The 14,007-nt window shown below is 38.6% G+C and overlaps 2 protein-coding genes across 2 annotated transcripts; one reads left to right on the forward strand and one right to left on the reverse strand.

Moving 5' to 3' along the window:
- Positions 1-288: 288 nt before the first annotated feature.
- Positions 289-2,360, reverse strand: CBG12080 (the record flags this gene model as incomplete). Its single annotated transcript, XM_002646316.1, has 6 exons — positions 289-364; positions 411-547; positions 596-657; positions 1,208-1,311; positions 1,713-1,888; positions 2,241-2,360. 6 exons carry the CDS (start codon positions 2,358-2,360, stop codon positions 289-291), a joined length of 675 nt encoding a protein of 224 aa, XP_002646362.1.
- A 4,460-nt stretch (positions 2,361-6,820) lies between these two features.
- On the forward strand, positions 6,821-13,787 carry CBG12078 (the record flags this gene model as incomplete). Its single annotated transcript, XM_002646317.1, has 11 exons — positions 6,821-6,843; positions 7,434-7,542; positions 7,653-8,465; positions 9,664-9,921; positions 9,974-10,221; positions 10,532-10,691; positions 11,525-11,596; positions 12,000-12,127; positions 12,176-12,381; positions 12,425-12,664; positions 13,606-13,787. The coding sequence occupies 11 exons, from the start codon at positions 6,821-6,823 to the stop codon at positions 13,785-13,787; spliced, it is 2,439 nt and encodes an 812-aa protein (XP_002646363.1).
- Between the last annotated feature and the right edge of the window lie 220 nt (positions 13,788-14,007).

Raw genomic sequence — 14,007 nt, forward strand, 5'->3', positions numbered from 1 at the left:
TTACGAAAAATATTTTATCTGTTGACAAATTTTTGATACCTTCTAAATTTAGCAAATTTTTGGCACATGTGCCGCTACTTGGGGCACCAGTGCCGCTGCAACGCGGTAATCGTGCCCGGGGGTCGGACACGCATGTTATCAAACAGTTATTATCAAACAGTTTATCACATTATAAACTCAATAAAAAGGATAACAACAAAAATTAGAACATTTAAAAGATGAGAAAATTTAAATTTGTAGGGAAGATTCCGAAGATTGTGGTGATAAGGTTGATGAATTTTGATGAAGCTAAGTTTCTTCCTCCTCTTCTCCAGCTTCATTGATCTCGGGCTTGGCTTCGTGTCTCTGACCTGAAAAATAGGAACTAACACTATTAGTTTCTAATATTTTGAACTTTGTCATTTTCAAACAACAATGTTCCGTTTTTCACATATTGCCCCCAACTTACATATTTCACTTGAAATATTCCTCGTTGCTGGTCGGAAACTAATTTCTCAATCTTCATTATCTCTCCACGGTCCGACGTCTTCCCTTCTCGTCTCCATAACTGAAAAGATTTTCGATATCATTGTCACTTAAACATTTCTCAACTCACCGGTTTCCCTTCGGTGCCTATCCAACTCTTTCCAACTTTCCAACATCTGCTACAGCTACTGTCTGAAAACGAAACAGAGATACATTTCATGATTTTCCAACGGAAAAGACAAGAAAACAAATCTAAAAAACCATAAAACGATGAAAATATGAATTTATGAAAATAAAACGCATTTTCGAAACTCAATGAATAGACACGAGATGTGCAGATGGTTCAAAAAGGGGCACGGCACCGGCGCGGTAGCGGCACGCCATACGCGCGCTAGAGGCACGGTTGAGGTGTTCCGAGGGCACTTTAAACGAGACACTGTGCCGTTTTGAAGCAAAGGTGCCCCTCTATGCCCCAGCGTGCCGAAAATTTGCTGAGAAGGGACCGAGAAAATTGAGCTCAAAGTGCACGTAAAGGGTGGGCTTCTATCAGAGAATTTATGGTAGATACCCATTAAAACGCTTATAATTATACCTTCTCCTTGATTTCCTAGTTAAAAAATTTACTTTTTCCATCGTTTTCTCAAATCGACTTTCGAATAGTATCTAGATATTTACTTCAGCTCCTAATTTTTTTCTCTTTTTTCCCTAATTTTATCGAGATCTAACTAGGGACGTCACCAACTGCAGCAATTGCAATTGGTTTCATCCCGCGCCGGTTTCTGATGCTGACTCATTTGTCGTCGTCTTGCAAGACAGAATTCATCTGAAGACACCAGCTTGTCGATTCTGTAACACAATAATGGAAAGGAGAATTCACGAGAGAATGATAATATAGGTCCCGTTATTTTGGAAATATTAGGGATAGAAGTAGAGCAAACGGTAGATCGGATTTAGAAATCATCATCATGGAAATAGGTTAATTTCGAGATAATTGAAAGAACATAGAAACAGATATTGTGCTCTTTTTAGGAAGTTTGCTCTTCTTTCCTTGTTTTCTCTTCTTTTATTATTATCTATTTTATGTGTTGTTCATCTTTGTCAACTAGAATGGTACCCAATCGAATTATATGGCACAGTCTCTATTTCTCCTGAGCTTTCCTCCATTCTGAATGCACTCACACTGCCTTTGTATTGCTCTGTCACGATCGAATCAACCACATGGATGTTTTTTTTTCGGCCGAAGGCACCCTATTCGCCGCTTCGTCCACACATCCATTTTGGGGTCTCCCTTTTTCCCTGTATTATAAACATTTGTGTTAGTGAGAAGAGTCACTCCTTCATTTTTCTCCACTCTTTCGACAAACATCAAAACACCGCCATCGTCGTCCCAGTGGTTTTTGTCCATTCCCGATTCATTTCCAGCCTGATAGTTAAAATTTCTCTTCCTCCTCATCCACTGCCGCATCATCATCCTCATTTCACTCCGGAAAGAAGAATTGGACCCCCGACATATTCTCAAGAGTTGAGAGGAGCGAATTAATCTGTGTGCCCACGCACTTCGTCTTCCGTCTTCTTCTTCTTCTTCTTCTACTCATTTACTTCTTCATACTCCAAAAAAAGTTGAAGAAAGGAAAAAAGAAGAAAATTGGAAGAGAAAAAAGAAGAACATTGTGGGTTTTATCGTCTTGTGTTGCCCCCGCCTTTTTCTCAAATCGGCAGCATTTCGTCCCCACTGTCACCTACAGACAAAAAAGAAAGAACAAGAATTTCTCAACGTCTGCGTCTGAATCCCCCTCTCTCATATTGTCATCGTCATCAACAGTGGCACGGTTTTTTTTGTTCGCTACTGTTCTTCTACCGACCATCTGAAACCTTCGCAACACGAAGACTGCCATTATTAGTTGATATATTTTTTTAAATTGCTTCTGAAAACAGTACATAACGATGCCGTGCGCAAATCTGATGCCACGGTGTAAGCAGGAGTTCAGGTGAGTTACATTCCGTTGTTTGGCCGCCTCTTTTAAAAACTACACAACGTCATTTAACAGTCAACAAACGAATTCCGTCTCGTGGGTGTTTCTATTAGTTATCTGATTTAATTGGACAAACTAACCACGGAATAGATTGAGTGTGTTTTTATAAAATACAACAAAAACAATTTTCGTCGGAAACAATACGTAGCTGAAACCTGGGAAAAATGGCTCCCACACTGTCAAATTCGAGCCAATTTATCTCGGTTCCTGTGAAAGATATCAAAAGTGCGTCAACTAATATAACACTTCTGATATTGTGATAAGCAATTTATCAGTTGACAACTTTTTGATTTCTTTCACGGGAATGGAGATAAATTGGCTCAAAGTTTAAAGTTATGGGGCCCTTCTATTACAGGTTTTACGGTAAGTTTTTCCTTGATCAAGAGATCTGAAACTGAAAATTTTTTTCGAACTGATTTTTACTCGAAACAATAAAATTGATAGAAAACTGAGAAGAGTTGGAGTAGGAACTATCAAATCAAGGCGTCTGGAATCACATATAAAATTTTCTAGATCCTTTTTTCATTTAAAAATTGCAATACCATTTGGTTTTTCTTTTTCTCATCCCCTGTGAGATACAGCGCCCATTTCTTGATCGAAAGTTCGTTCGATCCGCCTTTCAGTCATATTGATGTCTCTGTTTCTTTTCTTAACAAACTCTGACACTTGCTCGTCATAACTAAAAAGTACGATGGCTTCCGTTGCGTGATCCGAGCCCAATTTGCCCTATTCGCCATCGGTCGGGAATGTCTGTTTTTTTCTAGGGACTGCCGAAGCATTAGAGGCTTCTTCTTCTTCGTTTTCTTCACCATCACTTTTTTCTCCTTATTCTACTTTCTCTCTTTCTTCTCCCACTTCTTCCTTTTCTTCGTTTTTTTGAGCGTGAAGGAGGTGGAGTTTCGAGCAACTTGAAAAAAAAGGGTCCATTTTCACTATTTGCTCGACGGTGATGCCCCCGTCCCTTCTCCTCTTCTCTATACTTTCCCCTTTCACACACACTATTCTCATTTTTTGTCTTCAGAAGCATTTAATGAAGTGGGAGCTCTTTCCTGCCTTTGGAAGAAGAGCACACCCCTTTTTTTCTGAGGCGTCCCCTCTCATCCTTTGCCCAGAAGAGTCGTAAAACTGAAGACCCCCGACAAATGTCTTCCATTTTCATTCTCGCCACTTTTTCCTTCATGCCTTTCCTCTATTTCTTCCAGTGCCTTCCTTTTTGCATATCAACGAATTAGTCTTCTTTTCCAATTTTTCTGTTCGAAGAGATCATTTTTAATCCACTGATCCTCGTCGGCACTCCGGCATGTGAGGATGCACTTTACCCTTTTCTCGGTGGCTTTTCTTACTTTTTTGTCTAACTGCTCCATCAAAAAATATTATAATTGCTTTTTCTGCTTCCGACCGGCTTTAAAAATATCACATGCGATATGTCGAAGTTTTGAAGTCTCTGCTAAAAATGTCGCTAAGCCTTAAACATGTAGAGATTTTTTATATACCAGTTTTTTTGGGTGCTCAATTCATGTTACGAACTCATCAATTTTACTTATTCTGAAAGAAAGTCATATAAAAGCGGAAAATACTGTTCAATGAGAGAAATGCTGAGAACCGAAAGAAATTGAAAACGAGAAACGAAGAAGGAAAAAAGAACGAAAGGAACGAGAAAAAATCTTCGCATTTTGAAATTTGAATTTTTTTTAAGTTGGAATTTTGCGAAAACACAAAAAGAAAATCGGAGTTCTGTTCCCTATAGAATGTGTAATTTCTTATGTGTTTTCTCTCATTCTAATCATAAAAATTCAACTTTGAAAAATTTGGAGTTATTTTTTCAATACAATACACAATCCACAGAAACTATTAGTTTAATAAAGCATTTCTATTGTTTATTATTGTCTATTCAACATAATCGCGCTGGTGAACGAGTAAAAAAACGTGTAGAGAGTCTCCAAATCTGTAGAGGCGCTGTAGAGACGCAGACATTTTTACTCGTTCACCCGCGCGATTATTTTGAATAGACAATACCTGTTTAATGATGAACTGTCAAGAAAGCGTTGGGGGTACGACGAATTCGAACAGACCTAAAATCGAACTGATTCAATTGCAACAGAGCGCGCATGAAAGCACACACAAAACAGCGTTCCAATTTGGGACAGTTCGACTCCTTACCACTTCGAACTTGTAACAGTTCGATTCTGTCCGCGTTCTGTTCTGGTACGTGTGCGAAAAAAGGACTGTTCTGAATTGAATCTGTTCGATTTTAGGTCTGTTCGATTTTGAAAACGTTCGAATTCGTCGTACCCCCAAAGCGCTATCATTTTTGACGGCCCGTCTTCGAGGCGCAAATCGTTACAGACGAACCGTCGGCGGCGCGCGATTCGACTGCCGCGCTTTTCGGCAGTCCGCGCCCGCCAGACGGCCCGTTTTTCGGCAGTCCCCCTCTAACTGTGTTAGGAGCACAAAACCAACAATTCGGAGATACAAAATTCGATTTTTCAGTTATTTTGTATCCAGAATGGAGCATTTTGTACATCTAAAGCGGTTTGTACCCCAATGACCCAAGAAAGTTTGTTTCTTCCGAATTATTTGCCAAGGAAACACGGTGTGTTCTATAACTCTGTATATCCCATCCGTCTCAAATCTATGTTTTTTTTCCGGTTATTTCCCAAAACCTTGTCCGGCATAAAAAAGACCAAACGACCACCACTAAGTCGATCCGAATGGCATAAATGATGGACCATAAAATATTTATTCATCCACTTTTTCCTCTTTTCATCTCATACTTCATTTCTTCTTCTTCTTTTTGCTTTTTGGTTTTTCCTCACTTTTTCCAAGTAAAATGCTCGGAGGAGGTGAAATTGGTTGAGAAAAGGAAGCGGGACCCGTTGCATCGAGTCCATAAAATAAGAAAAAGAAGGAGAAGAAGAAGTCGAGATGAAAAAATGAGAAAAAAGAAGAAAAAGAAAAACGAGACGAGAAAAAAGTTGAACGAAATAAAATGACGAATTTAGTGCTGAACTGAATTTGTTTCGTTCTTTTTTTCGAAAAGCAGTGAAGAAAGAAATCGAAACTTTTTTGAAGCTTATAAGCTTTCGCGGTTTCCAAGAAATAACTTTTTTGCTGATAGCAAAAATATTGGCTACTGAAGATTGAATTTGTCTACAGTAACTCTAGAATAAGTTGAATGACAAAAATTGCAATAAGCGCCCGTACCGGTTCCTAGTTTTTAAAATTGAACGCCAACACAAAATATTTCAAGAATTCCTTATTTAATTCTGGTGTACACCGGAATTTGTCAGACTTCAATGATCATATCATCTTAGAATTCGGGGTTCTTCCGTCACTCTTTTCCTGTTTCCTCAGTTATTTTTCCGCTTCGTTTACCTGAGCAATTCTTTTTTTTGTTGGTTCCTCCTCCATCGAAATAATCTTCTTCAATTTAGTTCTCAAATAATTCAGCCGAAACCCTGGAATATCTAATCCGAAAGCGAAACTATTGAAATGAATCAAATTTAATAGACACTAGATGTTTTTTGGAGCCGGTGGGGGTCGGCGCCCAACTGAGCAAGAAGAGACAGATGAGAAGCTCGACGACCCCACCGAATTTTCTCTCTCTTCGTCTTCTTTGCAAAGTTTGTGTTGTTGCCCTGCGGCAGAGTTTTTCTTTTTCTCGTTTTCAGTGTTGTTGTACTGACTGGAGTGGTTGGGAATGATGCGGAAAAGAAAAAAGAAGAAGAAGAAGAGTGGTCCAATCGGTCGGTCGTCGCTACCATATATGTATATTTATCTGAAGTGCTTGGGCGCCTTTTTTTTCGTCTTCTTCTTTTTTTTCTTCACCACACTCTCATCACTTTGTCGTATCCACTGCCAAACTCCCGACCCGCCGCCGCTCCGTTCTTCCTCGTTTCATCGTTTTGTGTCGACGTCTTCTTCTTCTTCTTCGGGGGCCGAAGCGGTTGCCGCCGCTCTAATATCTGTTTGTGTGTGTGTGCTGCAATGTGTATTCGTGCTCCCTTCAGCTTCAGGCTCACCGCGCGTTTCTCCGCATCGATCCTTCTCTCCTGTCTCTTCGTCGCCGTCGCGCTTCACTTCTCTTTTCGATGCTGCTTCTTTTTTTTGCATTCCTAATTCGTAGTATCGTGTTTCTCTCTTCGTCGCTTCTTATTCGTTTTCTCCATCATCTTCTTCCTTTTTCCCCATTCTCCTCATTTTTTTGTTTTGTGCATCCTGATCCCTTTCCTGTTTGAGAGCCAAAACTAATTGGCATCCAATCCTTGATTACCCATTCAACAGGGTCAGGCATTTTTCTTAATCCCGAGAACAAGTCTGAAATGAATTCAATTACAATAATTAGGTATTGTAGTTCATTGGTCAGAATTGCAAGTACAAATTACTTATTTAATAATTGTATGTGTAGAAAGTGGGCCAAAGGCAACTGATATTTGTTGTATTTTAAAGCAGAATTTCTTCTTTTTTTGTGAAACTATCAACGTTCTTCCTCCTCCACTTTTTCTCTCGAATTGGTTCAAACGGGGCTTCCACACATTTGCATACGTTTATCATCTCTTCTGAATCCTCTTTTCCTTCTAGCGGTCGCAAAATAACTTTCCTCGTCTACTAGCAAAAAAAAAGAAGAGACAGAAAATTCGAAAAAAAAAGTTAGCTGATGTTTTCGAAAAACGCGTGGAGCGATAGGGAAGGAGATGAAGAATAAGAATAAGAAAGAAGAAGAAGAAGATGGAAAAGAGGGGCTCATTCCAATTTGCTCCTCCTTATTCTTCCCCCATCCTCTTCGTCTTCCTTCGACCCATTCTTCTTCTTCTTCTTCTTTCCCATCTTTCTTCTTACTTTTTTATGTCCACTCCCTGTTTCCCAAAACCTACCAATATATTTTCCCTTAGAACATAAATCCCTCAAAGTCCCGCTTATTTTCAATATTTACAGACGAATCTTCGCAAACTCGAGCAAGGAGCGATCCTCGTCGTCAAACAACAACAGCCCGGCAACCAGGCAGTCTACATCTACATCGTCTCCACTCGCTGCTAACGGACATGTAAGTTAGACTTCTTTTTTTCTATTTTTGCCACCGTTTTGGTTTTCTGAACTTCCTCGAATCTTTTTTAAGACGGTTTTTTCTTTTTAATGAAAATCCTTGTTTTTCAGACAGCCGAATCATCGTCTATCGGTGTTCTTTCATCTGGAGAACTGTCGACTGCCGGAAACTCCAACTCGACTCCATCCTCTTCTACTCCAACCCACGGGCCAACATCATCATCGCCAACCGTCATTCCGGTGGTTGTTGCTGAAGACGAGAAGGCCGAGGATTGTTTACCACCCCCAATGGAAAATATCACCATCACAAACAACAGTATGGAGGAGAAGGATGTGAACGACGATCCGATGGCAGTTTCCGACGTGGCAGAGCCTGAAGTACCGGAGAAAGTCGAGAAGACTCCAGAAGAGACGGCAAGATTTAAGAGATCGTATGTGCTGATGGAACTCGTTGAGACAGAGCAAGATTATGTAAAAGATTTGACGTCAGTTGTCGAAGGATACATTGGAAATCTAGAGAAGATGGATCTGCCAGCTGATCTTGTTGGAAAGGACAAAATCATTTTTGCCAATATCGCTCAAATTCTGGACTTTCACAAAACTTGTTTCCTGAAAGAGATCGAGAAATGCACGGAAAACTATGAAGCAGCAGGACAGGCGTTCGTGAAATACGAGAGACGGTTACACACTTTATACGTCAAGTACTGTCAGAACAAGCCAAAATCAGATTATCTGCTGGCTCAGGATGATTTCGAGGGGTTCTTTGCCGACACGAAAGCCAAGTTAGGACACAAAGTAGCGTTATGTGACTTGCTGATCAAACCGGTTCAAAGAATTATGAAGTATCAATTGTTGCTCAAGGATATTCTCAAGTTCACCGAACGAGCCAAGGATCGACCTGATGTTTTGAAGAAGGCTTTGGGGGTAAGTATTCTTTAAATTATATGAAATAACCAACTTGTTTTTCACCACTATTCAATGTATTGTTCTCGAATTGTTTTCAAATGGGTTTTTTTTCAAGTCAGAATCTAGTGTATTCCAAAACTTTTTTCATAGAATACATATTTTTGCGATACTTGGAAGCGCTATTAAATGTTACCATGATAGCAGTTTTGTAAGGGTCCCCCTGTCAGTCTGTCGACTTCTGAATAGCCTGGCATTAGTTCAATGAATTGAATGAATGAAAAATGTAAAGGGGTTTATCCGGAATATCCTAACCTACAGTACCGGTCATTAAGATATAAGAGAACATACTTAAAGTTGATTTTCGGCCATTTTGACTATTTTCAGAAGTATGCAACTCGGAATTTTCAAAAATTCTATGAATGCTAAGTTTTAAATTTAGGTCAGTTTTACACCCTCCAAAAGTTTCCAGTGATCGGAAACTGCACAGTCGAGCTCCAGACTCTTTAAAATGGTCAAAATCAACTGAAAAACACAATTTTGATGAAAAATATAATATCAAACAAACAAACAAAGAGTCGCAACTTAATTGCGTCTGGACCATTGTTGGATAATTTCCACAGTTCCTTTTCTTTGATAAGAAGCCTTACAAACGCTTTTTATGGATATTTGTTCATTTCTTTTAATCTTTGATAGAATCTTTTGCTCGAGGGGAACGTTCAGTGAAAAACACCTAGCCATGAACCCCAAAACATGGCGACCATTAGGGCCTTTTAGTACTTTTTTCGAATTCGACCAATCGAAAGATCAAAAAGAAAATGAACAAAAAAAATTAAGCGTATGCAAAGAGCTTCTTACCAGAGAGAAGGGCTTGTGAAAATTATCCAACAATAATGTTCAAAGAGTGCCATTTCACAAGAACCCGAGTTTTTTTTCAACGTGGACAGAAGGAGGGGACGTGACCTAATGTTTATTGATTTATTGATACATTCCGTTACGTGTATAAAAAATATAAATTTTTAAAGAGGTTGACAATTAAATATAATTTGACGTGACCTTTTGAAAAAGTGAAATAAATAGGTTAAATCGCGCCGAAGTCGCACCAGCCATCTGTTTGAAGCGCCGGAGGCGCGGCCTAAAAAAATATATTTTTTCACTAGCATCATAGACAAACAAGCTAATTAGTCACCAGAACAGTTCTAATTCGAGAATTTTTCAGGTTATGCATGTAGTTCCAAAGGCCTGTGACGATATGATGCAAGTCGGACGTCTTCAAAACTTTGACGGAAACCTTGGAGCACAAGGAAGATTAATCCATCAGGGAACACTTCAGATCAGTGAATCTGTTGCTGGAAACACTCAAAAACCAAAAGACCGAAGAATCTTCTTGTTCGAACAATCTGCCATTATCGCTGATCACATTCCACCAAAGAAAGAGTTTGGAAATCCAACTTACATCTTCAAGAATCAAATTATGGTTAGTTTTAATTTCAAAAAGGATTTCCTCTTCGAAAACTGATTTGTTATAGGTGAATAAGATGGTTTTCGAACCACAAGTGGCAGATGATCCACTTCGATTTGTGATCAAAAGTTCGGATCCAACTCAACCAACAAGTTTCATTGCCAATGCTCAGACCCAAGAGGAAAAAGACGAGTGGAATAGGAAAATCAGTGAACAACTTGATCAACAAAAACGTCTTCTTGCTGCTCTCGTAGATCCAAAACGATTTATGGGTGGTAGTGATGACATGTCTGGTGGAATGGGAAATATGAGCTTGTGAGTTTTTGAATTTATCGTTTTTCAATCGTCAACTTCGAGCTCAATTATCTCGATTCTTAGGGAAGATATCGAAAATTTGTCCACTGATAAAATATTGCTGATATTATAATAAACAATTTATCAATTGGCTAAGGTTTGATATATTTTACAGAAATCGAGATAAATGAGCTCAAAGTTGACTGTTTGGGTGGGCTTCACCTAGAGCAAGGACTATCATTTTGAATGTTTAATGAGTCTTGCATTAGCATCTTGTGATTCTCTTAGGGACAAGACAAAATCCAAAATAGATAAATCAAATGTTTTGCAGAGGACCATCAGGAAATGACAAAAAAGCGTCGTCTTCCACTGCCAAATCATCAGCAACCACATCAAAGAAAGCAGCTGAATCTCCAAAAAAAGAAAGCAAATCAAAATCATTATTTTCATTTGGAAAGAAGCCAGCCAAGTCTCCAACTTCTCCTCCACCGGTTGGAAACTCGAAATGAGTGCTGTATTACTGTAACTAATCACTAATAACAATTGCATCTTTTCTAATCACATTAACCTCATCATTTTCTTTTTTTTTCACTCCCGTTTTGTGAAGTCAGTCCTTCGTTTGCTAGTCTCTATTTCTTCAATTCTGAGCTTTTTCGCAGGTTTTCTCTCGTCTCAAATTCTTAGATTTCTACTTGCTTTTAACGTTTTTTCTAACCCAAAAAGTCTAACTCTCTATTTGTTTTTCTCGAAAATGTCTATCTTTGAAACGGGTACAAAACAATTTCCTCTTTTCTAATCTAGGTCCCTATGTATAATTCCCTCCTCTCTTTTTTTCTAAACGCCGATTTCTTCCTCCTTCGAACCGGACCCATTTTCCCTTTCTCTCCCAGTGATGTATATGCAAATTATATCTGGAATCCATTGAGCTGTTTCTCTATTTCTCTCCCAGGCACAAACTCTCTCTCTCTCTCTCTCTCTCTGTCTCGCATGCGCATTTTTCGATTCTCTTCAAACTGTCCATAATATTTTCACTCCCAACTGTCCAAATCAATTCTTTTGAGAAACAAACTAAAAACAAAAACTTATCACACACAACTCTTTTTTGTTCTTTAAATTCTGTTTTAAAGCGCTCTTTTGTTTTCCTTCGTTTCCTCTCATCACCACAACACAGACAGTATGTTTTCGTGTATTTTTTTTGAATAAATTTCTTCTGCTTGAAGTGGTATTCTGAACATAGAAAAAAGAGAAGAGGTGCTGTGCAATGCGGTGCCAAATTTATAGAAAAACGAACTATTGACAAAAAAAACAGAAAAGCATTTTACAGTTAGAAGCAGCGGGAAACGGAAGATTCATCAAGATTACAGATGATCAAGTGAATTTGGAAACTGATGAAAAGGTGATTAGATAGGGCCGAACGAATAATAAAAACCTAGATTTTATTCTGATACAAAGAAAATCGGAGAGGTGGAAGGTCCCACAACGACAACTACAGTAACTTAAAACATTTTTATTTTCCGGATTTATTTTCTCGATTTCCGTGCGTTTGCAGTCAATTTTTTTTTCATTATAAAACCCTATAATTTTTGACTTTTTTGGGGAAAAATAACAGAAAACTGGACAAAATCAGTGAAAAACAAGAGTACCAACACGGAAAATAAAAGTCTTTTAAGGTTACTGTAGTCGTCGCTGTGAAAGCTTCGGCCACGGCCACCTGCTTTTCTCTTCCACAACTCCGATTTTTCACACACGCATAATATTTAAAAATTCTCCAATATTTGACATCAAAAAGCTGATTTCAGGTCCAAGTTTTTGATGTAAAAAACGGATATGCAAATGTCAAAAAATCCGATGGTACTATTGGAAAATGTCCGAACTATTTCTTAACAATGTCTGAAATTCCTGGAGAAAACTTTGCTGAACAGATACAGTAATCGCATCGACATACTTTTCTTTTTCTAGTTTAAAAACTATTTAGATACCGTCGTGAATGGCAGCGAAGAGTCGATGAAGCTGATGTTAAGTATGGACCAAGTGCATTCGATGTTGCCACGTCATCAACTGAAAATTTCGATGTGCTCTTAGAGCTATCGACTTGTGAAAGGCCAGTCGTTGTGGAGGAAATGAAAGATTTGGAAGTAGTTGAAGGAGATGATGTAGAGATGACACCCATAATTTCTTCTCGTTAGTAACTGAGCCATTTTCTGAATATTATCTTCTGTTTCAGACACGGACTATACGGTAGTATGGTATGGACCAGCAGTCGATACAAAAAGAGCTAAAATACAGGTAGCGAAAGGACTACATAATGGAACGAAAACTACAAATATTCAGACAAACAATCTGGATAGTCGTCTTCTGATCAGAAAAGTGAAGAAATGTGATGCTGGAGCATATTCTGTGATAGCAAAGAATTCGTTTGGAGTCACTTCCAGTGTATCCTTTTTGACTGTAATCTCAGTTCCAGGTATGTGAAGTGATAGTTGAAGGGAGAATTTCTCGGAAAAAATATGTTTTTTAAAATATGAATTGATCTCGACTGTCGGCTTGTAACTTCTGGTCAGAAGTTGATGTAGGTTTGGTTTATGAACAGATATTAGACAGGTTCTGGTTAGGACTTGCCCAAAAACGGCTCTATAGCGGGTCATGGCCAGATTTTAGTCGGGAATTGAAATAATATTGTAGGTCGAAACCTTGTCAGGGTTTGGTAGGTTTTAACAGCGCACGGGGGTAAAAAGGGTACATTGATTTGAATCGAGATTTCGCGCTTTTTTTCAGTCTTCCGCGCGGCGCGTGTGTGGATGGCAGCTTTCAGTGTATCATCCTGGAAGTTCAATTAACGTTACGTGAGTCGCTACTCAGCGAATTTCAACCGCGACGCGACTGAAAAAAGCGCGAAATCTCGATTCAAATCCATGTACCCGATTTTACCCCGGTGGCAGCGGTCTAATCCAGAATCTGATCAACGCACGAGCAATAAAAAATCGGCTCATTTTCCGGAGGAGGATTTTTGAAAAACAGGATTGTTAAGCGAATCCTCGGGTTTTTGAAAAATTTCAGAAAATGAAAAAAATGATTTTCCATGACTTTCATGGCAAATAATTTGGAGGGTACAAACATTTTGGAATCACAAGGGTACAAACCAATTTAAAGGCACAAAATCCTTAATTTGTGAGTACAAAATACCTGGAGAACTCGATTTTTGTACTCTTCAAATTATCTTTGGATTTTCATTCAAAATCTGCTCTAAATTCTACAGATGCTCCAATGGAATTCATTGTAAAAGTAACTGGAGATCATGAAGTTCGACTGAAATGGAAAGCAGAGAACGGCTTGAAATACTGTATTGAGTACTGTGCAATTGGTATGCTTTCATTTTTAAATCATAAGGTAAATTCATAATTTCAGATGGATCTTCACCGGAAAACTGGCAAATAGCATCAACAAATATTGAGAAAGCGCATGTCTCTTTGAGGAATTTCGCTCGTCACAGCTATTCATTCCGTATTTTCGCATACAATCAACGGGTCAGAAGTACTCCATCCAGTTCAATTAGTGTTGTTTTCGATGGAAATTCTAATAAACAATAGAATGGCAATAATAAAGTTTTTACTCTGCTTCTTTTTTATGAATACCTTCTCATAGCAATTCTATATTATAAATCGGAAGTCGACTTTATAAATTGAATTGAATTCAAGATGATAATTTTATGTATAGAAAAAATTGCGTAATACTTGAAAGAGTATCACTGTAAACGCATTCTTGGGAAACCGTAAATCTCTGGAAACTCTCTTCAAAAGCTCCTTTGAA

The sequence above is a fragment of the Caenorhabditis briggsae genome (assembly GCF_000004555.2).
Source record: "Caenorhabditis briggsae complete genome, chrI, whole genome shotgun sequence".
Taxonomy (NCBI): Eukaryota; Metazoa; Nematoda; class Chromadorea; order Rhabditida; family Rhabditidae; genus Caenorhabditis; species Caenorhabditis briggsae.